Genomic DNA, 26,234 nt, shown 5'->3' with positions numbered 1-26,234 from the left:
AGGCTCCAGCTCTCCATCTACCATAGATCCTTCTCTCTGTTACATCCCATTTTTTTGTTTGTCCTGAAACTCCTCCTCCACCTTACAAACTCCTCCATTAGTGGGAAGGGAGGAAAGAAATGTCAGAGAGCCTTTTCATCCCTTCAGCTACAAGTTTTGTAGTGAAAGCTTTCAAAAGAAAGCAAATTTAAAATCTTGTGAAAAATATTCCCTCAGCTCAAAGACAAAAAACAAACAACCCACGCATGCTGGTGTTGGTTAGTTTTGAATTCATAAGCAGCTTGCCTGGAGCCTGAAAGGCATTACTGCTGGCACTAAATATATCTCTTGCAAGTGACTGAGTTCATACTGCTATTTGCTTCCTCAAATGATGAAGCCGCCCAGTGAAAGAATCTTCTCTTACCAGGAATCTGAAATAGAGACAGATACAACTGTTCCATCTCCTCTTCTGAAAGATAGACTGGAAATGTGGTACAATCCAGCAAAAGGTGACAAGCTGCAGCAAAAGCTTCCTTGCAGTCTCCTCTAAGGGGTCCCAGGACAAGCATCGCTTGCTCCAAGTCCCATTCTTCTTCCTTCTTTTCCTTTTTACTGCTAGGCTTGCGGTCAGAAGAAAAGGAATTTGAAATTTTGTGCTTGAACGGTGATCCTCGAACGGAGAATAAATCCGAAAGCATTTGTTTAAACTGAGGTACAGCGATTTGCCTGGCTTCCCATGGGCTCTTTTTCTTGCTAGCACTTTCAGGTAGTCTGTAGCCATTCTCTTTTCTCTCTCTTTCACTCAGGTGCATTGCAGAGATGCTTTCATTACTTGCTTCTTGCAACTGCACACCAAAAATGTATTTACTGGAAAACTTGGCAACCAGCTCTTGGACACAATGCAAAGTCTTCTGAATGCTCCCCCCCTTTTTCCATACATCATCTCTCTCAAGGGTTACAGTTGACAGCCCTAAGTGCTGAGAGAGTTCTGGGGAAGAAGCACTTAGACCAATGCCACTGTCTTCTGACTTTAGGGGAGGGAAGGGAGTCTCATCCTCTTCCTGCAGCACAGACTTAGTCTCCAAGGTTATGTCCCCAATTTCCTTTTTCACCGGGCTCTGGAACAGGAACATAACTTTTAGTTAATATGGCACTGTGGAGGTCATTTTAAAATATGTAGAACTGTAGCAGGCACAGGGGAACAACAATTGAAGAAAACCCTGTAATATTTGTAATTTGTAATACAGATTACTTTTACAAAATGACATATGGCTATTGATAATCAGTTCAACTGCATTAAACCTAATATATGTTTGCACAGTCCACATACCTCAACTCAAACACTGACAGATCAGTAACAACAGATTTGTAGCAAATGAAAGTGCTTCCTTAAAACCAGTCCATTGCTAGGACATTATTCTTTATGTTTGATTATTTCTAACTGGATGCATTTATTTATTCTACTGCAAACCTTGGGAAGGCTGTGTTTGTGTAACTGCTTTATGCCATCTATTCCACATTCCCTGTAACTGTCTTCTGCATCCAAATAATACCACATTGTATTAAATGTTCATATGGTTGGACCTTCACAGACCTCAACAGCTGTAAAGCTGGGTTTGATCTGGGAACTTGAATCTCTTGCAACACCAAAAAGATCACACTCTTTCCAAGGGGTAGGATTATAGTCTCAGTTTTGGACAAGACCAACATATTTGAATTATGACAGTGAAGGAGTATAGAATTAGATACACAATAAGATTTACCAAGCATAAAAGAGCTCTGGAAGAGCAACAGAAGATAAGTTTTGAAAAACTGTTTATTGCTGCAGTTATCATCTAGATGTAATTTAGAATAGGAGACTTAACATTTTAAAATAAATATATCACTAAATTTTAAACATCTCTAAGTAGATGAGAAGCACCTACCCCATTTCCACTGCCTGTCTCAATGTCCAGATAGGAAGGCGGCATTTGCACTTTGCTCAGCACCTTAAAGCAAGTCTTTAAGGCATGAGTGAGTTCTGGTAAATCTAGTGTTTCCATGTTTTCCAGGAGAGACTGCACCATATAGCTAAGCATCTGTGGAAGGTACTGAGTCTGCACTTCAGAGTAGAGTTCCTAAAATAAATAAGCATTGTTTAAAATAGTTAAGTAGCTTATCAGAAATTTCATTAATATTCAGATGTCTAGCAACATTGATTAAGGAATGAAAAAAAATAGTTCATCCATGGTTAAGTTGTATAAACTTGCTTCAATGTTATTCCTTCTTTCTTTGGTCTACATGATTAACACTGAACCACACTAAAAATGCACTGATTGTCAGCTACCTACTAAAAGACAAAATATCCACAGGAAATGATTTATTTAAAGAGGCAAACCTCAGGTTCCTGTATAGAATCACCACATTTTAAAAAGGCAAAAAAAAAAAAATTATTTTGCTAGGCAACCACAAGGGTAGCTGTAAACAAGTAAGCATATGAAGTTTGCAGAACGTACCATGCACATGCTCATTTATAACAGTTTGCCTCTTTCCATTTAGGTAGTCACAATACAAACTATTTGTTTTAAGTATCTAACTTTGAAATAGTTAACTTCAGGTTGTCTTACCAAAGGAATGACATCGAGCAGAAACATTAACAGTGTGCAGAGCTCTGAAATTGTAGGAGGAGCGCTAACATTTTCAAGAGGATACCTCATCTTTGTGGATTTGTTTCTGGCATTGAGAAAAACATTTTTAAGCTTTTTTTCCTGTCAACATTCTTGTCACAATAAAACAACTTCAACTAAACCAGCACAAAACACTGAACAGCTAGGAACTCTGAAGTAAAGTGAAGCAGGTTCCTAATACAGTGAAGTAAAACATTGTCAAAAAATCACTGACATTACAGCTTGTATGTGGGATGCTAAAGGACTTGTAATTTTCTACTTGAATATCTATAGATAATCTTACTACTTGGAAGTATAATCTTTTTTCTGATATTTAAAAAGAGACAAAGAGAGAGATATCTTTTTGCTTTCCCTCAAAAACATTTGTTTTTCCAACAAAGAAAAAAAATATCTGCCTTTTCCACTTCCCCTTCCAAACTCTTCTGCCCTTCAAACACTATTTTGAAAGTAATTTGTTCCTCATTTTGCTAGTTCTTTTGCAATTGTTTACTCTTTGCATTCTTGCATTACTTCAGGATGTAACATATACACCCAACATTTATCATGGCTCTAATAGTATTTAAATCCCTCAGAAAAGTTTCTCTGTTATCTTACGCAGATTTCTCTTAGGCCATATTTTTTTGTGCACTGTCATTTGATAGCATAGTCACCTGAAACAGTCTTCAAAACATCTGGTCATATAATCCCAAAGAAAATCAGTACTCAAGGATGTGATCAATAAATTCACTGTTTTCACAATTTCTGAAGCATTTTTATTTTCTTTAATTGCACTGTGAGCAGAGGGAAAAAAAATGTCAATGAAGAAACCAAAAGTATGCATATTACAGTATCATCTGTCCCATTTTATAAACTTTTTTACCCTTGCTCTACAGGGTGAAAAACATAGAATTGTTTTAATTCAAAGATTAAACCATCTGGAGTTGCTATATGTTGAGTATCTTTCTCCAAGACAAAAGAAACATAACTTTTACTTTGAAAATCAGAAAGCTAAGAATTCTGCTACTAGGCTGATTCTTTGCCAATATGATTGGATTTATCAGTATCAGTGATATGTGGTGTACTTCATTCTCTGCCAAACAAAGACAGATATGAAGTGTGCAAGGGGAAAGATGCTAGGAAAGTCACAGAAAAGAGACTTCTATACAGGAAGAAGTTAAGCTTGCTAAAAGCTTAACTTCCCTTAATTTGGTTAGATTTTATTAAGCTAATAAAAGTGATACAGTTTCAGTTAGCAGTTGAAAACCTGTAGTTATACCTTGTAAGAATGTTGCCACTTTGACTGTAGCTAAGTTTGAGATCAGAGCCAAGTGCCTCTTTGCAGTAGGAATAAAAGGCTCTAATTACTTCAAGGAACAAATCCCCAACAACCTGTGGCCCTACAATCAAAGGAAAAAACAACTTCAGTAATTACACCAAAGTGATTGCAAGGCTGTTCAGTGACAACTTTTTATAGACTTAAATTAGGGATAACTAAAATGAAATCTCATGAATACTAAGTATGGAAAGAATGTTTATGTATTTTTCTTAATGCTATATTTTTAAAAATATCCTAGTTAAATACTTAGTTAAATAAAGTTTTAAAATTGCAAAGTCTGTAATTGTTCATTTCATAATGCTAAGGCATTATTTGGAAAGCAATAGCAGTGATTCTATGTTACACTTAAGACATTACAATATGACCTACATCGTTCTTAGTTACCTCAGTCATTTGTAAATGGACATAATTATGTGGTAAACTTGCAGCTGACATGCCAAAAATAATCACTATGTCTGGATCCAGGAAGAAAACAAGCAGAAGATTTTCCTATATGCATTTAACCTACTGACCTCATTAAATTTTTTTGAAGTACAGAAGCTGGAATAGTCAGTGAGTAAGGAAGTTTGGGTGATTAAATATATTATAAATACATATTAACATACAGTTAATTTTCAAGGGTCAGCACTGCCTGTTTTTTATCTGCAATTGTGTATAAAGAAGGTGAGCAATTAATGTGTAAAACACTCTAAGCATGGAACCATTAAAAAAAGTGTATGAATCATTTTGCTTCTAAAAACAGAAGTTAAGTAACTAAAAATAGCAGTAAAGGTCAAAGATTTTTGCTTATGTTCTAGTCTGCTACCTTAAAAAAAGGTTCTTTCACTAAATCCATTTTAAAGGAAGTGAAAGTCATATTGGCTTGGGATAAAGAATTTGCATTTTTTGTGTGGGATGGAACAGAAGAAACAAGCTTTATGATGTAATTTAGCTAAATATTCCTTATTCGTAGTTCAGATTAACACTGATTATTAGCAAAATAAAATGAAGGACAGTATCTGCCGTCTACTTGGTAAAATAGGTTATAAATTTTTTGATTAATCTAATGACTTTTGTCGACTGTTCCTCCAGCATTTTTGTCAGGAAATAAAAATGCTTTAACTCTGATTGGTTTTCGATGTTTTTAAAAAATAAGTAACATTCTTTACATTGACTTACTGTCTCTGGAATCTCACTACTCTGTGTGTCCTTTCACGCTAGATCTAACAGCTGAAGGAGACATTAGTACCAATGTCTTAGGCTAACAACTGCTTTGGCCGCTTCTGCCAAGGTAGCATTCATTTGCTGGACAAGTAAAATTGAATCCTCATTCTACCTGGCACTGCTTTGATAATTCTTTACCAGGAAATGTACTTAGAAGGACTTTCCTGATCCATGAAACAAAACAATCTTGCCAGATGTGAAAGCCTGCAAAACCAACTGCCAGTAAAGCATTTAGTATCAGTTACATGATTTTTATTCATGCTATAGACTACTGGCTTAGTCAATGGTAAATTCCCTCTCCTCTCCAGGATAATAAATAAATAAATAAAATAAATAATAAAAAAAAAAAAAAATTGACTGAGGTACAGCCAGTCAGATTGTATTAGCTTCTAACAACTACCAGTTAACATGCTTCTCATACTTAAAATTGTTTTACATGACACTGACAAAAGACTCCTATCTTTAGAAGATTCTTACAGAATACCATTAAATCCCCCAAATTTGTCAAGTCACTTTGGCCTTTTTTCTGTTGTTATTGTTTAAAAACGTAACATAAAAAGGAGAACTTGCTCTTTAAAAGAACGGCTGGCAGGACCTCACCCTTGTGGAGCTGAGGACTTCATGTACACAACAGGACAGACATGTGACAGCCCTGGAAAGACGTGGAAATTCTTCACTGCTCAGTCATGGAGCCTCAAACTATAGCTCCCATAGCAGCATCAGGTCAGCGCAGGCCTGCAGTGTTACTGACAGCAGTGCTCCCACCTCTTCACATCCCTAACAGGTTACTTCCTGCTGCAGTAACTGCAGGTAAATGGCTCTGCTGATTTTGGCAGCAGTAACACCATAAGCTGCCTGTGTGACTACAGCGTATGGAAAAGCAACACGGTCATGAGAATCTGAGGCAACCCCACAGGAAGGCCGTAAGCACAGCCAAGAGCTGGAAACAAACCCAAGAAACCGTGGGTATTTTTCCTGATAGAAGCTTCCTTTCAAGACAAAAAAAGTAAAAAAGGAAAAAGAAAAGAAAACCTTGACAGGATATTAGAGATCAGGCTCCAAGGAATGAACTGACCACAACATTGAGGCTAGAGCAAGTGGTTCTAACTGGACTCCCTGACTGCAGCTCTGGGCACAGAAGAGTCATCCACACTGGGATACGTCCATGCTACAAATTGCAATGTTCTGCAGAAAAGCTAGAGCTAACCTGCAAAGTGCTAGCCACAGAGCCAACTCATTCGCACAACTCAGGCTGGACACTGCTCTGAACTGGTGTCACTCCTTTTGGAGTGACAGAAAAGGAAACAGTCCCCCTGCACAGTAATATGCCACATACACACATTCAGAATTACTCTGCATGGTGCTGTCCCAGTCCTGCTTCTAAAGGTAATGAACATTAAGTCATCATTATAATAGTCTTTAGTAGTCACAACAGAAGTGACAAATAATATTACCTATTTCAGGTTTGTCAAGGAGACTGATTAGGATGCGGAAAGGTTTCAAATAAGCTTGATGCCGTTCTTCCATGTCAGACTCTGAGAATTTCTGATGTAAAATTTCAACCAAACTCTATCAGAAAGAAAACATCTAAATGTTATATGAAGAAGAAATATTGCTTTTTTTTTTTTTTAACAGCTGAAGTGTTTTTGAGCTTGATTCTTTTGTTTATTACCAGCTACAAGGAAACCTCAATTATCCACACTTGTCAGACCTCTCCTAAGATACATGCAAGAATAGATCTTATTCAAAAAAAAAAAAAAAAAAAAAAAAAATTTAAATAATTCAGGCAGTCCTTCAATGATACTCTTTAGTTTCATTAGATTCCATTTATACTGAAAGCACATATAGTAACAGGACAGACTCAACATAGAATACATCTAGATAGCTAAAAATATAACCAGCAAAAGGGTGCTATCTTTAGGGAAAGAAAGCTCTGAAGGACAAACCAAGCACAGTGTACAGTGAACAATCAGATAAAGTTTAGAAAGATCATAACTATACCCATATAAAATGAATACCAACCTCAACTAAAAGATCTTTGGAGTATTTTCCAAAAAAATAAATAGCATGGTCTTCAGAAGTTGTAGAGTCTGGAGCAAAAGCATCCCCTTTAATATCAGAACCTATGAATTAAATAAAAGCATCATGACTACAGAGAAACAGAGCACATTTACAACATTTACAGAGCACAATTCAAGATCAGCCATACAAATATTGAAAAAATCACATTGCATATTGTCACTTTAATCTTTGGAATTTTAAGCTGCATAGATTTAAAATATTTTGTTCTAACACTCTACTTGAAACTAACTCACATACTGCCCAGGGAGAGCCCGCATAGAATAGTTTGTGATACCCAGATGTACTATACTGAATATAAATTGAAGTCAAGCTCAGATCCAGCTCTAAGGTGAGCAAAGGCAGACTTTAATGCAACTATATGGCTGCAACTTATCACTTACCATCTCCTCTGATGCTCTTAAAGGAATGCAGATAGGGAGAAGCTATAGCTTCCCTCACAGCCCCTCCTTGACAATTAAACCCACCCAGGAATCGTTAATAGACTACTCCTTTTTGAAGAGAGAGGATAAAATAGCTTCCCACTCCATTCAGACCAGTGAACCACGTCAGAATGAACCATATGTGGTTCAGAATGAACCACAGCAGAGACTAGAAATAATTCATCAGATATTTTGGAGATCTTCAAGGCCCACCTGGATGCATGTCTAACATGCTCTAGGTGACCCTGCTGAGTGGGGAGGCTGGACTAGATGATCTCCAGAGGTCCCTTCCAACCTTATTGATTCTATGATTCCACCCTGTGATTCAGGATAGCGGAATGAATTTACCCTATGAAGACCTGTTTGCCAAATGAATGTGTGATTTTTTTTTAAAACCCATACTTCATAAATGGCAACTAAACAATGCTTTCTATTTTATCATCATTCATCAGCTACCAAAAAAGCACACTGCATTTTTAAGCACGGAGTTTTTCTAAGATATTTAGTACATTTAACATCACAGTAAATCGTATAGTACCTAGCAACCATGCATACAATCTTCTATTGAGCGACATGTCTCTCCTCAACAGTGTCTGTGTAGCTGATGAGAGAATATATACTAAATCAGTCCTGTGCAATAGGATAGCGCTTTCATTGGAATCCTAGGATGAAGAGCAAAGATAACTTAGCTGTTTACAAGCAGTGAAACAAGTCAAATTGGTGAGGAGCTTTTAAAACTGGATTATTAGTGTTTTGAAAGAAAAAAAGCAAGAAACCATCAACAATGAACTTTTGTATATTAAAATCTCAAGAAATCTGATACAGGTACATGATTATTTTTACATTCACAGTGCAGAGCCACAATTAAGCTCAAAATACTGAAGACTTCATTATGTTATACTTGAAGACTTAAAAATTAGTTGGTACCTTCAAAATACCAACCATACTACAAGCTAAGTTAGGAAATAATGGGGAAGAGCTCATGTTTCAAGCACTGCTTGTTTTCCTAGCCTTTTATGAAAATACTGCAGTTCAATGCAGACATCACCAAACGCTCACATCCTACTTAAAGGAATCTGTATTTATTCCATGTGCAGTTTCTCAGGCCTGAATACTTCAAGCACATTCAGATATCATGAAACATGCACTGTTAAAGCACAGCTACATTTAAAACATTCTGAGGATGCAATCAGGTTAGCTGTAAAGAGTTTCAGAAACAGCCTCTGTTGCTACTAAAATAGATAGGGAACAAAAAAAAACCCCAAAGTCATTTATTGGTTTTGAAGGTACAAGATTCTGACATTTGGCAATAATAGAAGTGGGAGCTGGACTGGATTCAGAAAGAACATCTTTCCACACCAAGTGCCCTTGTGACAATACTAAAATAGTCCTCTTACCAAGGCTGTATAAAATGGGAAGAAGAACAGAATCACTTCAAGAGTGTTTCTTTGCACAAGGACATTTGAATCCAATACTGATGTGCACAAAGATTTTATCTGTAAAAGGAGAAGAAAGAAAAATGGTGTTTTACTTCATGTTAACATATGAAATATGACCATTGAAAATAACCAAAAGGAGTAGGACATAAAGTAAACTTGATTACATGTGAATGTTTTTTTGTTAAGAAAAGAGTGCAATCACTCATACACCTCCCCCTTTAAAAATAAATTAAGAAAAACTGTTTTTGTGGAACACTGTTAAAGTATCATTCATACTCATACTTGATTTTGTAACAATACAGAATGTCACAATATGATATCACTAGCTATCAGATAGAATGTGAAGTCTTATGAAATGCAGATATTAAATATTCGTACCAGCATTAGTTATTCCATCCCTGGAATTAAACATAAATTACTACCTACTGAAGTTTTCCATTTGACTAGGGCAGAGGGTAAGAGGTGGCTGGAGGGAAAAGATGCTAAGCTTCAGAATTCTCTTCTAGGATTACAAAAGTATGCTAATATCATAGTAAACAAAGCCTCCAAATATTGTTCTGAAATAATGTCAGAAGGTGCTTGTAGTGGAGAAAAAACACTTCAAGAAACACCTTAAATGCAAAAACAGAATAGGTGAAGGAGATGTTAGGTTTATTTTCCGATTTACAAGAGAGTCAGTCCTTTAAGGCTCTGTACAGTACTGATTACCAAAACCTACAGACACTCCAGAAGACTAAGATTCTGCAGGCTGATCAAAACCCATATGGGAGATCTGCTGCTATACTTCACGTAAAATGCTCCCATGAAATAACCGTATTAAGCTGTGGACATTTCAGAGCTTCTCTTACTTTCACTCTAAAGTAAGGGTAAAAGCGTGTCATTATAATTTAATAGAGAGAAGGCACAACTTGCTAGCATTCTGGCATTGTGCTAGGTAACTATTTCACTAGGAGCAAAATGAACTTACCGTGAGCTTATAGTCAGTGCCGAGCATGTACTTCTGTTGTTTTCCAGACAGCTCTCTGTTGATGTGACTGACAACAAAGAGGGAAGCAGGCAGCCTGATGGATGGGCTGACCAGAACACTGCCCCAAAGTGCTCCAAAGAACACTTCTTTGCCCATTAATAAGGAGAGCTTCACAAGCAAAGCATCTGTTCTGTAGGGAAATATATTTACTGTGAGAAAATGCATTTTTGTCGATTCAATCTTATAATCGTAAAATGGCAGCTATGGAGAGAATTGGTATTGTAGTCACAGAATTAATTTCCTCCTCTTTGCATTATCAGCATTGCCCTTGTCACCTGAAAATGGCCAGCACTTGACTGTACAAAAGAAATCCCTCAGTTCTTTGTCACTGTGCACATTCACTAAAATAAAGCTGAGATACAGCATGTTCCTGAATTGGAAGTAATTTAAGCTGACTGTAGACTTAAAAATTGAACTCATTGATTTGCAAGTATGAATATGTAGCGTTATTTTCCAATTTCCAGACTGTATACTGGCTTTCAAAGTCATTAAGTAAACAAAAACTTGAGGAAAAAAAATGACACTCTGACAGAGTTCTTCACACAGGACTGGTACATGGAAATTAATTTAAAGGCAATGACACTGCAGGAATGCGGGCATAGTCTCTGCTTTGGCAACTCTGTTAGTACTCTGGTATTTCACTATGTATAGGAATTGAAACCTCACATGAGGAATGGAGAAGTAGGAGATGTGTGGGGAAGTTCAGTATAGTATAGGATGGGAAGAAAACAGGACTGATGTTCTTTTCCTATCTCCGTATAAAGAAGCCATATGTCAAACCACATGTTTAAGCATTAGAAGGAAAGAGTGTCTAGGCTGGAGCATGATCTGAACGAGTACTTCTGCCATTTCTAGGGACAGCAGAGATGCATTAGGGCTAGTGCAAGAAGTCAGAGAGCCTGAAAACTCTCAAGGGAGAGTCTCCTATGGAGCACTGTGTGTGTGTGTGTGGGGGGGGGGGGGGGGGGTGAGGAATCTAAAACATATGACAACATTTTGGTCTACCTTTCTGGAATTGAATCATCGCAATGAAGAAATTAAGGAAAGACTTTCTCATTTTATGCTTATTTCACAAAACGAAATTCAAATGATTTTAATATTCTACCATGAAATATTTTTATTGTCAGTTTCTGCCTGCAGTCCTTTTTGTTAAAAGGGAAGAGCAAGTGTGTAAGCGTGTTTGCAAAGCCATAAACAGGTAAAGGATTTTGGTTGGCCATAATCTGCCATTATCATTACTTCAAATTTAGCCATTTTCAAAATAAGCTGGATTTCCTTAAATTTCCTATCTCCCTGAAGCCTTTTAGATTCAAGGAAAAAATGCACGCACAAAATCAGCAGTAAAACAGTAAAAAGAAAACTATACATGACCATTTTTTTTTTAATTTTTAAAAACAAGTTTGCCTGACAGAAAGCACATGCTAAAATTCATCTTTACACAGCAGATGTATAAGAGGTATGCCCTTGTCCATAGATCCAGTGTCTTGGTATCAGCAACTGAAAACAATTCATCAGTTTGAGAACACCTACAATCTATTCTTAGCTGCTCCAGCAACTGAGACAAATCTTAAATTTAATGCCCTCCCCTTCTTTTAAGGGAGCATCATATGTAGAACTATTTTGTTTATTTATGGTGATCTATGTAGCATGGCATCTTTCTTTTTCTTTTTTTCTTTTTTTTTTCTTTTTCTTTTTTTTTTTCTTAAGTACACACAAGACTCAATAAATGCCGAGCCAACACATCCAGACCGGAAATAGAGAAGTAAGCGCATTACAAATGTAGTATTCAACAACTGTTAAGTAAAGAAATATCTTCATCAAACCTACTGTGGTTTAGCTTTACAAGATCTTACAAAAGAGCTCTGGTTAATGAAGTGAAAATCATTACATAACTGGGTGCTGAGCTGCTCTTCCCAGCACATTTCCTGATCACAACTATGTCACACTGAATGCCATTTTCATTACTGTCATCTGCACCCAAAAGTGAGATACTTTTTCCACAAAGAATGTGGAAGCGTTGCCTCTTGCTAGAGTTTGCAGAACCTAAGGGTAATCATCTGGTACAGAATGACTAAAAAGATGATAGAATTCAGTTGTTCTCCTTAGTATTACAATATTTAAATAATTTGTCAACAGAGTAGTGGTTTGAGGAGTAAGGGTAGTTATTTAGGAGTTCAGAGGAGCTTCTAAACATGTTTTTTACTCTTTTTTCTCAAAACATTTGATTTTATTTTTTTTCCCCTCTTCTCTGCTATCCTTCTTTGGAAATGAGGATAGAAGGGGAAAAGGGTTTTTCTACTTTAACATTATGCCTTGCACCTTCCAGGGATTCATCATCCTTCCACCTGAAGGAGTCCTTTATGAATCCCTCTCTTTACACAGGCAGCCAACAGAAATTTCCTGAGAATTTCCTAGAAGAATAAAAGGAAGATAGATTGCATATTGCTTTTAAATTAACATTAGTTCTCACCTGTCATAGATTTCTGACCCTTCTTCCAATCCAGGCAGCAGTCCAATTATAAAAGCTTGAAGACCAGGTAGGAGAGACTTTTGGAGAGGAAGGAAGTATTTTTCATATAGACCAAGGAGAATAGGCCTCACTGACATTGCTGCATTTGCCAGCAGAGGAAACAAACCAGAACTGTTTTTTATTAAAAAAAAAAAAAAAAAAAGAGAGAGAGAGAGAGAAGAAAAAAATCATTTAGCTAATTGAAATACATTGTGAAACGCAAAAAGCTTTTAAAGAGAAGTTTACCTGTATAAGAATAAGTCCTTGGCAAGCCATTTTGTCCCAATAATTTTAAAGATTATTTCATAGGTTTCTAGAGCCTTTAAATGTACTCCACTAGGTAGTGCTGGATGCAAACACTGAGATAATCTTTTACTGATGATCAGACGTCTTGGCAATAATGAATACTTTAGGTTACTCTGAAGAGCCTGTGCAAAAAAAGGAGGTTAGACTGAACAGCTGCAACATAAGAAATATTAAATATGCCTGCATTTCAAATGTTTTCTACTAGCAAACTGAGAATTAAATAACGCATTCAAGAATTTTCTCTCATAAAAGCATTTTGTTATATTAATACACTGGAGATCTGCATTTGAGTTTTCATATCAAATCATTCTTTAAAATGTGATTGTTCTAAGTTGTTCCTTTCCTTTGAGGCTGGAAATCAAAGCCAAAGGAGGGTGCAGAGGACAAATACAGGATATCTCTATCTATTTAGAAGGGAAGCCAGGAAGGGACAAGAAGAATGTCTTTGCTTTTAAGGATTGGAAATAAAGAAAGAATTTAACCACTAACTTTCCCTGTAAACTTTTATATAAATACAAATGATACAAATATTTATATATTACACAAATATAGCTGAAGTAAAAAAATAACTTCTGCTCCACTCTGCTCCAAAGCAGACATGATTAGCTGGGACAATGGTATCTTAGAAATTATTTGTAATTTTGTGTGGCTACGTTCAATAAGCTTTATTAAGTGGTTATGGCCACTGTACTGATGTATAAGATATTTAGAACAGGAATTAATTAAGTACTGCAGGTAGGCCAACTCCCTGGAAAAACAAATCACAAAGCCTTTTCCTTTGAACTACGCATGCAGTTTAGCAGGGTAATTAAATACTTCTCTTCAATTCAGAAACAGACTATTAAAAAAAAGAGGTTACAAATAAATGCTACTTCATTCTTTGATCATTGTCTGCTAGTGCAAACAAGTGCTTCATGGTAGATTAACATTTGGGATGTTTTCAGGATTAGGCAAATTCTTGCCTCCCTCAAAGATTAAATAGTATTTTTATTCTACATAATGCTTCTAAACTGGAAGTTTCTTCTCTTATACCTAAAAAAGGTTTAAGCTCTTAATCAACTGTAAAATCAAGAAACTATTATGCCTTCACAAGGGCTCAATACAGAAAAGCAATGAAGAAGTTCACTAACCCCATCCCTGTTTTGTTTCAATAAAAAAAAGATAAAACAACCACAGTAATGATTATAGCATTCCTGAATACTCGTCAACAGTAAGAGACAAAAATCATCACAATTCAAAGGTGCGTGTAACTTGTCATTTAAACCTTTCCAGTCTGTGGGCATGAAAAGCCTGAATCTGAGAGACTACCATTGCATGCTTCTCCTGTTTGCTGCTCTGTTTAAGCTCAGTGACCAGTTTTTAGTAAAGACATTTTAGTAAATAAATTTCACTCGAGAAGATAAAGGCTGAGTTCGTAACAGGTAATCGAAAATGTTACACCATTCCGAGATACTATAGAAGCTGAGATGCCATTTAGAACAATTCATTTCTCTCCCTTTTCCCTACGAGCATGAGATCTGTATTTTAAAAGGTGTCAAAATGATTGAAAGCAAGAACACAGCATTCCATACTTGAAACTAAAGCAGGTTATATTTATGGAATTATCTTTATATTTGAGAGATTTACAAAGCCTATAGTACTCTGAAGACTGCTTGAAAACTGGACTTTGAAACATTCTGTTTATGTTGGTTGGTAAATATTTACATCTACACCCTTGGTATATATACAAAAGCATGCCAGCTGTAAATATTTTTCCCTGAATCTTAAGATCAGGTAAAGACCACCCGGATATTCTATCAGTTAAACTTTAAGTATCAACTAGCTGGAAAACAAAAACATTCACTGCTTATTACACAAAGAACAATCTGGTATAAATAATGTCATCTCATATGAAGTGTCTTACTTGACTCATTTCACTTCCTAAGGATGTAAAGTAAATCTCCACCAGCAAATGAGAACTCTCCCTTCACAAACATCAAGATAGATATGCAAAACATCTAGTCAGAAGCAGGGGAGGGAGCGGGAAAATTCAGCCACTTCAAGAGCTGAATAGTGGATATTCAGGGATAACTCAGAGTTAAGCATTATTCTCCTGGGTAACACTGAAACTTGCGTACGTCTAAATTTCAGAGAATAATAGCAACCTAGAAAAAGACCAGATTTTCATGTATATGCCAACTACACTGCTTCTTCTAAAGAATCAGAAGATATCTCTGTACAGTAAGAAAGATTTAGAGAGATTTATTGTGATCTTCATATATAAAGTAAGGATAGTTTCAGCTGTTCCAGCTCATCTATCAGAAGGATTTTGAGATGAAACTACCTTTCCAAAAGCACCTGTCACATGATTTCTGACTTGGATTAAGGAAAAGCCCAGATGGACAGAAGCTATAACCAGGAATCAGCTCCTGAGAAGAGTTAACAGCTTCCTCTGAACTTCTAGCTGGTGCAAAAGATTTTAAGCCATGCTGCAAAATACTAGAATAAAGTGGTTGCACCAACAGCCATTCCATCAAAGAAGGGATCTGACTTGCACTTCACTGAAAGGTTCAGATGCCCCAAAACTGCAGAACTCAGATCTAATTTTTAAAAATGTGAACGCAAAAGGCATGAATTAGTTCATAGTTGTAGAAGTGTTTAAAAGTGACATATGATAATACACATACTTCAAAATGTTAAGCAGCTTCTGTGAGCAGACAGAAAAACTAAAAAAACTTGATTTTTACACCTTTTGAGTTCCTACAACTCAAAACACAGTCAACTCTGTGAAAATATAACGGCATTTCAACAATCGTAGATATCAACTGTTACGGGCAGTTAAATGTTGTGATAGCAAGCCTGATATCTTTAGTTCTGTACAAAGACCTTATCCCAAACAATTGCTACCTCACTCAGAATCCAGTGCTAATGGCAACAGATGGACACCTCTCCTCACAGCTTTAGGAATCTATTATTCACTTGTTCTTTTGATTTGGAGGAGCTTAACTTGACTCTGTTTTCAGTAATGTAAGGGCTGAAAGCCCATTTACGGTCTGCTTTCTCTCCTCCCCTCCAGCTGCTTTCCATACGAACAGTTGTGATGCTAGAAACGTTTAATGCCACAGGAACAACTAGTAAGAGTTGGCTTGAGGAGTCTGAATTTCCAGTAAGTGCTCTATGCTTAATATATCACCACAGCATTTAGTTCTCACAGATCAATGACAGATCAACCATCCTGCAGAGCCAAGAGTTACTTTTGGCCTTTACAGTGAAGACTAATCATTAAATCAGTAAAAAAAATAGATATGCGCCAAATAGTGACTTGCATCCACATGCATATCCAGTTCTCAGGTTTTTAGTGTTTTTTTTCTTAACTGCTGCACAAAATGCTTTATACATGCTAAACATTCTCTAACTTACAAGCATGCCCACAGTTTCTTTTAATGTGACTTATAAAAGAGTAGGAACAGAAGACTGTCTTTAGCAATATATATACACATGTGGCTCAAACCAAAGAACAAGCAAGCATCACACACAAAAGCGTATTTGTGTTTCCACAGTTAGTGGTTTATAATCTAAACTTTTTGCTTAGCTTTCTCAAAAGACTAAATACACACAGCATGATTAACTGTAGCAAAATACAAATAGTAAATCCAAGCAACAATACAGACTGCATACATAAAAGCTATACACACAAAAACGCTAATGGAAACACCTGAACAAAATGAGGAAAAATAGTATTTTGGTCTTTATCCAAAGATTTTAATTAAGAGTCACCAGGAAGTTTCCCTCATGTTTATCAAGGAGATAGCCACATGTTTTTGTCCTATTGCCATTTACCATTACTGACTTTCCTAAGAAATCCTCCCTCCCTGTATCAACAGTTTAAGAGTTACTTAACAAGTTAAACTTTAAGAGAAAGATGGATACTGAATGATTTTACAATGTAGCTAGGTATGATTTTCAAACCTGCTAATGAGAAGCTCATTTTTCTCAACTTCTCTGACCAGAAACCCTCCTCACCTAATTCTTCTCTTTCTTTATTGGTAGGGCAAAACACACAGAAAAAGCATGCTTTCCCACTACAACCATTAAGTCTACAAACAGCCTAGACTTACTTAATCCTGAGAATTAGTAGAACCTTCTTAGTGGGCAAACTTAGATACACTTTTGTGTAAGTTCAGATACTTATATTTAGTGACCCGCTTGCTTAAAAAAAGTCTTCAATGAATACATTATTCTGCTTCTCAAATACAAGGCATTGTCTGCAAAATAAACATTTTTCTTTTATAAATAATAGAAAATTACTGTATAGGCAAGGCATTCTTCTTCCTTCATGCTTGAAAAGTATTTTCTGAACAAGTATTGAATTTAACTTTAAGAAAGTCTGCACTGCTTTATAGCACCATCAAAGATCAATTTGATCAATTTGCAAAGATTAAAAAAAGGTAAATGAAGTAAATATTTGTATTTACATAGTCAGATTTCCACAAAAATAATGCAGTGTGCCCATCAATTTATAAAACTACTTTCAATTAGGAATTACTGTAATTCTTGTTTCAGACAACAGTGGTTGTAGGGGAAGAGGGGAGAAGGAGAGCCTATGATTTGTCTTCCTCTGAGGAAGAAGTATGAAAGACATCTTAAACAAAGCTCCAGCTTTCATAAAACCAGGAGCATGAAGTTCAAAGATGATGGTCAGGAAACTAAATTGGAGTTGGAGTTATATTAAAGTTAACAGCTGAAACTACTAAAATATGAGTTATGTATAGAAGCAAACCTACTCCTGGTTTTATCATTATAACGTATCTCCAGTTCTACACACTGCATTCATGCATTGGGTGTGGTGATGTTCCATAAATCAGTTAGAAGGCAAAACCTCCCTTCTTCTCAAAGATATACAGCTTGTCTGCAACATATGGCCAGCAGTGCCCATAATTGTTAACTCAGCAAACAAGTCTTCACAAAGACACAGTGGTCAGTAGCTCTCATATGAAATAACTGGTGTAATTCATAGCTATGCTCACAAAATCCATATTTTAGGAAGACTCCTCCTCTTCTCTCCCCTCAAGAGCAGATACATTGTAATAGTAAGTGTTGCTATTGAGATAAGAGAGTTGCGTAGTTGCAACACTTTTTTTGGTTTCTTCACACTTCCTCTCCAAACAGGTCAAGTGTTTGGTTGATATATCAAACTTCAAGCTTTTGATGGAATAAAAGCCTATGGAAACAAAAAAGTAACATTCTTATTTTCTACTGAAAGTCAAATTTAAAACAAATGCCTTGAAATTGCAGACTGAAAGCTAAAAATTAGTATTGCAAGGAATAAAAAATAGTCCATTTACACACTTGTGTTATAGCCAAGGACAAAAAGCAATGCAACTGTACTTTTTTAGAGCAAGTGCTGTTGTCATTATTGAGCAAGTCAACCACGCTGTAAGCATGAAACAAATCCTTCTATAACAACTAATTTTCGAAGATCATTATTTTGTTTTCATAGTGAACAGCAATTACAAGTGAACATCCTGCTTGGAAAAGAAGCATCCGTCTGCTTTGCCAGCAGATCTCAAGGTAATTGAGAGTCATTACTGAGCTTCCATGGAAGCTCCATGCCAATGATATCTGACAACTGTTAAAAATAGTTTACATAGATATTTCTGTCAATATTCATGACAAAGTTCTGTCCGTCATTCTTGTCAAACAGATAAAGTCTTCTCGATATGTGGATTAACTGTGCAAACAGGAGAATTTAAACACTCACCCTCCAAAACTCAGTAAGATTTTGTGCTCGTATGTAAACCATCAAGTTTTAGAGACTGTTTCAGAAACCTCCTTTGGTAGCTTTCTTAGAAAAGCAGGCTGTAGAATCCAGTGTTTACTATTTCTCCGCTCTTCCTTTGGCAAACCTACTGTTTACTACTTACCTACTGTTAACTTGCACCCAGACATTTAAAACACCTAGAAAAATATATGCCTATGATCTGGATTAAAAGCACTCAGACAAACCATGCAATTGGATTTTCATAACTTCAGGCAATTAAGAGGCTTTCAAAATATTCAAAAAGTCCCCCCTATATGAATGCTTTTATATGCATTTTACATACTTTGAATTCATACTCTGAATAAAAGAGCTAGCAGCTTTTGGATGTGAAAATTATGTTTAAAGCATCTGTTTCATTGACAAGCCCACATATGCTCAACTATCACCTATTTCTAAGTTTAAAAAGTAGTGAAAGAACAAAATCAGCAATTTCTTCTATCAAAAGTAACTCTGCAGATTTGTATCCTACTCCAACATTAAAACAAGCTAGCAAAATCTGCAATAGCATAATCACATTTGGGCACAAAGACTACTGAAAAGGATTACTGAACTTTGGATGCAGCAATCTGTATAGAACATCTGAAAACCTTAGGCACAACATAGCACTTTCCAAACAGTGAATAAATGCAGGATTATAGAAGAAACAAAAACAAAACAAAAAAAAACCCCACACACCACAGAAACAGTTTAAAGCTGTATCTAGACAGTATTAAGTGAATAATCCTACTTCTCAAAGCACAGAGCAGCCTAAACAGGCAGCAGCTACCAAATGAATGGTTTACACTAACTAGCACTAGGACTCAACAGAAGCCAAGGAGAGAAAGAGATTCACAGCTGGAATATGGGTAAGTTTCATAGCCAAGCTGAATCTATGGATATTAAACATTAATATCCATACTTATCTTTTCTTTAAGGCCATCTGTTCCCATATGTTCATTTATATTCTTCTCTCATCTAAAACCATCTATAAACATTACTTTCTACTGATTCCCCTTCACTATGATGATGCATAATACATACACACTACACAGATTAGCATACTGTAACATAAGAAGTTTTGTGACTTTAACTTTTCTATGAACAAAGTGTGAGCATGAGTAAAGGATGGAGAGATGCTGCTTTTTCTAACATGTCCACAGGACACTACAGAGGACAGTTATCTCACCTAACCTTAGAGGCCCAGCTCAGCTGAAAACATGAGCAAAACGTACTGTCTCACCTCAGGCTCCCTATGATGTCAGTGAGGGACACATGCAATTCGAGGACAGGATTCATCTGATCTACTTAAACGTCAGCTCTAAGATGAGGTCAGTCAGTCAGTCACACACACAAAACTCAGCAACAACCAAAAAACCCACCTCTTGCCTCTCTCCCTGCCTAGAAGGGATTGAAGGTAAAGCTGCCTACACTGAAGACATCTCAACTTAGGTAAGACTCATCTCCCTCAAGTGACAAAGCCATTCAGTTAAACAGTTTCTCTGTTGCTTGTGTGCTTCTAAAAGCCACAATGAAACAGATGTTTATTTTATTGTGACTTTTTAAACTAAGAAGATAAAACCTCCAGCTTAACTTTGGTGGCTGAATAGTAACAGAAAGACATAGCAGAACCATCTCTTTTCCTCGAGAAATAACAACTGCAAGATCTAAAACCACTTGTATCAGCCAAGGCTAAAGGATTGTGTTGCCTCGTGGTAGCCAAGAACATGAAGCTGGGATCTGGGTTGACTCCCTTTATTCTTTTCCCCCCTCACAAGGTGAGCCCATACTGTTTCTTCTAGTCCTTGAATTGAAAGGGTAAACCTAGTAAGTTTATATGGAAAGAGGTTTATATGCATGTGTTAACTTGTGAGACTTAGTATTGCAAGGTATTGGTGAACCCTGCCTGTAAGAGCAAAAGCCTGAGAAAATACTACAAGCATATAAGCAAGAACACTCACAATTCAAGAGAGCAATACATAAATCCCGAAGAGGCATATGCTTAAGAGGTATCTTCTAGGCTTCTTCCATGCTACTGCAGAAATACGAAAAGTCAACCCCAATCAAGCTCCTCAGCTCTCTTCCTTTTCTCTCTTCCTACTTCAGCATTGGCACACTTGCTTAGTAATAGGCATCATTACACTTGTTACTGACACCCAGCTTCCTGAATATAGTTGTGTCAGTGTTAAAAATACAGCCTAAAACATTTTATTACTGAGATATTGTTGATCTTCCTCCTATCCATTCTCTCCCTGCTCTTTTATTTATCCTCAAATTTCAAAAACTGATTCTAGCACAAGTTAGACTCATGTTAGCAAAATACTGGAAACAAACGTTGTTGAGTTCTGTTTATGTTTCAGGGTATAAGAATCCCAGTTAATTAGAAGAGTTAAGCTATTGCCAACTTATTTCATAGTCTTCCTGTCTGTGGAATATTCCTCTGAACTATCACCCTTATTTTCAGATAACAGACAGAAGCAGATGAACACAGGGGGTTATTTGTTCTACCAACTCTTTTGCTTCTAAGAAGATTAAGTCCACAAAATACCACAGCAGATGGACAGATGTAACAGCTGAAAGCTTTTTTGCTTTGTTTCTGCTATGCTGCAGCATATTTTGGCAGTTCCATATCTGAATGAGAGTTTCAGATAGACATTAGTCAGTCACAGCGTATACACCTAGGTTAACATTAAAAAAAATCAATAAAATAAAAGCCTACTTGCCATAGCTGAGTATTATCTCACTCTCAAATGGAAAAAAGAAGAAATAATTTAAGAAGCATTCTGAACGCCTCAGCTTATCCTTATGGCCCTTAATATGTGCCCATCAGCAGGGATCAGGGAGAAACAATGAAGGCAGAAACTTGTAACTCCTACTGCCTCAGCAATATCCAGCTTCTCTCATCTGAAGAGGACAAAACATTGTCATGCTCAGGGAGAAAAAAACCCCTCAGTTTTCATCCTCCTTCCCATGGAAAACACTGAAGAATTAAGGTTCAGCAACCACACCAAAGGCATGCAAGATGTTTATCTCATAACAAGAGATATTTTCTTATGAATCCTGTAAGAGCTCTCTCCTCCCATCCTATTTCCCAATGACTATAACTACTCTTGCCCTATATATGGCTCAGGAAGAGCTTTAAATTAAGAGACCAAAAGGCAGACAAATAATGTACACGGTTTCTTGAGCAAGAGAAGAGGACACTTCCTAGAAAGAAAAAGACTTATATAGGAAAACCGCTATCACAGTCCTGGCTGATGGAACCATAAAGTATGCATTTATAATGCAGGTGTAATCAGCTGTATCCTATACGGGCAAGAGCTGCTCTGGAACAAAAAAAAACAAACCAAAACAAAAAAAAAAAAAAAAACAACAAAAAAACCCCACCACCATCAGCAAATCACTTATTTCCCCAAATACAAGAGTATGGACAAGTAAACATAAGTTTTCAATAAAAATTTTGACTCAGATACTGTATTAAACCTTGTGACATTTATTCTTTATAAAGACTTACTTAGCTGCTTTAGTGAGTTTAACTAGCAACCTGAGGTTTTTGTTCCTCAAAAAAGAAGTCAGAGTTAAGTTGCATAAAGGAAACAAACACTGTTTCATGAAAAGTTCTGGTGGTTTTATCACAACTTCTCACATTCATATAAAAGGCACTGATTTAGCTACTTCCTTACCTTTCTTTTGCTAGCTGGTATTTTTTGCTTCTACACTATTTGGGTCATTTTTCACCTGTGCCAAGTACGGTAATTTACAAAAAAGTTAATAGAAATAAAAAATAAACAAATGAAAACATGTCTGTGATACAGTACCTTGTTGAGTTTGCCAAGGGAAGATATAAGATCTGCCCATTCACTTGATGATTCGAAGTTTCTCAAAGCTTTCTCAATTGCTGAAGAATAATTTCTATATCTGTAGTCACCAGATAACTCCTGCTCTTCTGGATCCATCTTAGGTTCTCAGACCAAGGTGAAATTTCCTGATAAACATGCACACAGTTATGAATAGATAATGCACATTAAAGTTGACGTACCTAAACTATTATAAGATTGCAGTATATGTAAAGAAAAACTAAAGGATCACAATAAACAAGCCATTTGATCAAATTTCAAAATGGAGTTAAAAATAGTTTTACTGGCATGACTCCAGTTTCACACTGTTCCTGTTTTTGTGGTTTGGCAGTCACATTCTTTTTATGAAACATGCTTTTTCTTTCACATATGTGGAACTCACACACAGTAAAAGAGGAAACGAAACTATAAGGTTTCATCATCAACAGTCAAATGCTGAAAAAAACTTAAGGAGAAGTAACTACTTTTCATATCTGTACAGCATTTTGAAAGGTCAAAAAAATTGTCTGTAACAGTAGAATTTGAAACGTTTCATATCAAAGCATAATTTTTCAGAGAAATCCTGTGGGCCTCTCAGCCCACAGTAGAAAGAGCTCTCAGAAGCCTGCATCTCTAATTGTCAAGCAGATGCTTGAATTGTTTTCTTCCTTTATATTACCAAAGGTACTAGTACTTCTTACAGAGAAAAAGTCACATTTTACAGACCTGATTTTCTCATAGTCTGTAATGCATTTGAAAAAAAAAAAAAAAAAAAAAAACAAAAAAACCCACAGTTTTAGAGCAACAGGAAACAGGCCTGACTGTGTTTTCAGCACTGGCAATCATGCCTGTGCTCCTATGCTAACTATGATACTAGTTCTCCCTTGACCTAGCATCAAAATACTCTTTTAGACAGATACGTTGGTTTACGAACAAGCTTATGACAACCTGTGCTGCATCACTGAGACAGAAACAAAGTTCAATCCTATAACATTAACATTTTATAATGTTTCTAGAAGAGATCTGTCTTTGCATTTTGTTTCTTATCTTTAGGACACAAAAATAAGTCTAAGCATTCTTCCTTATATAAATAAGCATTTTAAAAAGAAGCTGTGACAGATGTGTCATAGTTACAATTATTCAGTTAATGATTTTTAGTATCTTCTCCATTAACTTTAATTAGCAACAATAATTACATCAAGACAAGATTTTAGCAGCAAATTATCAGAGACAGGAAAATGCTGAATGCAGTCAAAAAGGGGGAATGAATTTAAAGGCAGCTTTAAGCCATCTCTGCATTCCCTGATTGCAGGATTCAGTCACTGCTGATATAACCACTGGATGTTGTCCAGCCTATATCTATACCATGAAGAAAAGTGTATTGATTAAAAAAAAAAAAAAAAAAGCAGCGTAGCCCTGAAGGCATTGTACCTCTCTTTATTTCTTTTTTCTTTTTTTTTAATGCCACAGTATTTCAAAACATTCTGTTTTAACCAAGATGTATGCAGTACCTCATAGCAGAGAGAGAAAAAAAAAAAACACTAGCTTGCAGAACAGACCATTCATCTGAGATATAGACACCCTTGCTCCAGGAAACTTAAGAAAGGCAATCCTTCTATTTGTCTAACAAAGTGGCAAATGTGCAATATACTGTCAGAAAAATAACTCACAATCCAATATAAATATTGCCCTGAAGCAGGCAGAACAAGAATCTGAACTCTATTTCCCTCATCTCACATGAGCATCTCAATCATTGGACTATTCAACTGTATTCATTTGCCTTAAATCAATGCATTAGCTAGGAAGTATCCTAATAGCTCTCTGCCAGGTCAAGATTGTTGCCATTTGTTATGACCGTTTAGACTCAGTTAAGTATTTTGCTAACAGAACACAACAAACTTCTTAATTTGTAAGGGAAGTATTTATGTGTGAATCCACTTAGACAACAAGGAGCAATCAAACTACCAACAGCATTTAGATGCTGTAAGTATTCTATGAAATTCATATCCTAAAGCATTCTCATGGCATTAAAACCTGATCTGCTTAAGTAAAATTTAAGTAGATTTTTGGCTGTCTTTTTTTTTTTTCTGATAAGTATAGGAAAACAAAACAAAACGTACCACAAAAGAAAACAAGATCTAACAAAATTTCATTTGAAAGAGAACAGTTTGGTTTATTCAGTTCTCAAGATGCTTAAGACACTTCCTTTGGACTTTGCCATGAAAAGATGGGTGGACAGTGACTTCTCATCCAGAAGAGCTGTGACGGTTTAGGCTTACATGAAAATCAATACATGTTTTACAGTTAGATGTCGGCAAGTTTTGAAAAACCGAAGAGTTAAAATACAGTTAACAGATCAGATTTGTGCCTATACACAACGGCAGGATTAAAAAAAATAAAAAATAAAAAAACGAAGCCATTGGCCAGTGACCTTCAGGAGCCTCTTCCAACGCCCAGGTCACAAACTTCGTTAGTGAACTGAGACATTCACAGTTAAACGCAGCAGCTCCCAGCGGCGCTTAAGGACAGGTGAGCGGGGCACCGGTGCCCGGCAGCCGGTCGCGGGAGACATCGCCTTTCCCTGCCGCACCGCCTGTCGCGGATGCCCCCCCACACACACACACACGCCGGCGGCGGCGGCGGCTGCTGCTCTCGGCGGAGCCCGCGGCCGGGCGGCGGTTGTGCCTCCCCCGCCATCGCGGCCAGGCCCCGCCGCGCAGAGCCGCCCCGCGCCAGCCGCCCCGCGGCGAGGCCCTGCCGCGGCTCTGCCACAGCGCGCCCCCCCCTCCCCCGACCCTCGCTCGGGGCCCGCACCGGCCGCACGCGGGCGGCGCCCCGGATGCCCGCGCCCGGCAGCGCTGCCCGCCACCCGCGCACCTGGGAAGGGCCCCGCGGACCTCCCGCCACGGCGGCCTCTCAGCGGTGCGGGCGCGGCACCGGCGGCGGCTCCGCGGCGACGTGTCCCGGGGCGGGGCGGGGCGGGGCGGGCGGCACCCCGCAGTCGCTATGGCAACAGGAGGGCGCAGACCGTTCCCCCCCCCCCCCTCCGCCGCAGTCGGCAGCCGGGCGATTCCATGGACGCAGAGTGGGGGGATGCTGGTGGGAGGACGAACCTAGGCCACAAGGGAGGCAGGCACCGCGTGTTCCCGCGCTGCGGCGGCCCCTGATCCTCCTCCTCCTCCTCCGCTGCCGAGGCACGGGGGGGAGCTGCCCGCCCCGGTGAGCGCTGCAGCCCCCGCGGGGTTATCTCCGCCGCCTCGCGCGGCAATGGTACGGCCCAACGGCGCTGCGCGGCGAGGCGCGGCGAGGCGCGCCCCCTGGCGGCGGCGGTGCGAGAGCTCCGCTGGGCGCCGGGCGACGCTCCGCAGCATCGCGACGGCCGGGGAAGGCGCTTCCCTCTTCTTTCCCGACCGCACGGGGAACCTCGGCTCTTAGCCAGAGCCTCCGTACCGCCTCCGCTGAACCAGCAGCAGTACCCGGGCTAATGCCGTCAGGGCCTTCCCCGGCGCGACCCGTCAACGGCTCGCTCCCATCCCGTAGCGCTAACGCCCCTGAGGCGCCCCGCCGCCAACCCGCTTCCCGCGCAGCCTCGGCCGCGAGTGGGAAACAAGGCGGTTTTTCTTTCGTTTCCCCCTGCTCATTCTGGCAGCCAATCTGTGTATTTCCATTATCCTGAA

The 26,234-nt window shown here is 38.0% G+C and overlaps 1 protein-coding gene across 3 annotated transcripts in view; it reads right to left on the bottom strand.

The window, feature by feature from the left end:
* DOP1B (DOP1 leucine zipper like protein B) overlaps nt 1-22,694 on the bottom strand; it is a 48,679-nt gene extending 25,985 nt beyond the window's left edge. For all 3 annotated transcript variants that reach the window (XM_062598772.1, XM_062598784.1, XM_062598778.1), the window contains exons 1-13: nt 22,540-22,694; nt 12,886-13,067; nt 12,601-12,771; nt 10,071-10,260; nt 9,062-9,160; nt 8,203-8,326; nt 7,186-7,286; nt 6,618-6,732; nt 3,901-4,021; nt 3,296-3,415; nt 2,586-2,691; nt 1,905-2,096; nt 404-1,097 (exon numbers count right to left, since the gene is read on the bottom strand). In XM_062598772.1, coding sequence (XP_062454756.1) covers nt 404-1,097; nt 1,905-2,096; nt 2,586-2,691; nt 3,296-3,415; nt 3,901-4,021; nt 6,618-6,732; nt 7,186-7,286; nt 8,203-8,326; nt 9,062-9,160; nt 10,071-10,260; nt 12,601-12,771; nt 12,886-13,067; nt 22,540-22,677 — 2,353 coding nt within the window. In that variant the 5' untranslated portion in view covers nt 22,678-22,694. The remainder of the gene's footprint in view (nt 1-403; nt 1,098-1,904; nt 2,097-2,585; nt 2,692-3,295; nt 3,416-3,900; nt 4,022-6,617; nt 6,733-7,185; nt 7,287-8,202; nt 8,327-9,061; nt 9,161-10,070; nt 10,261-12,600; nt 12,772-12,885; nt 13,068-22,539) is intronic.
* Between the last annotated feature and the right edge of the window lie 3,540 nt (nt 22,695-26,234).

The sequence above is a fragment of the Rhea pennata genome, chromosome 1 (genome assembly GCF_028389875.1).
Source record: "Rhea pennata isolate bPtePen1 chromosome 1, bPtePen1.pri, whole genome shotgun sequence".
NCBI classification, from domain to species: domain Eukaryota; kingdom Metazoa; phylum Chordata; class Aves; order Rheiformes; family Rheidae; genus Rhea; species Rhea pennata.
This window is presented reverse-complemented; position numbering and strand designations above follow the sequence as displayed.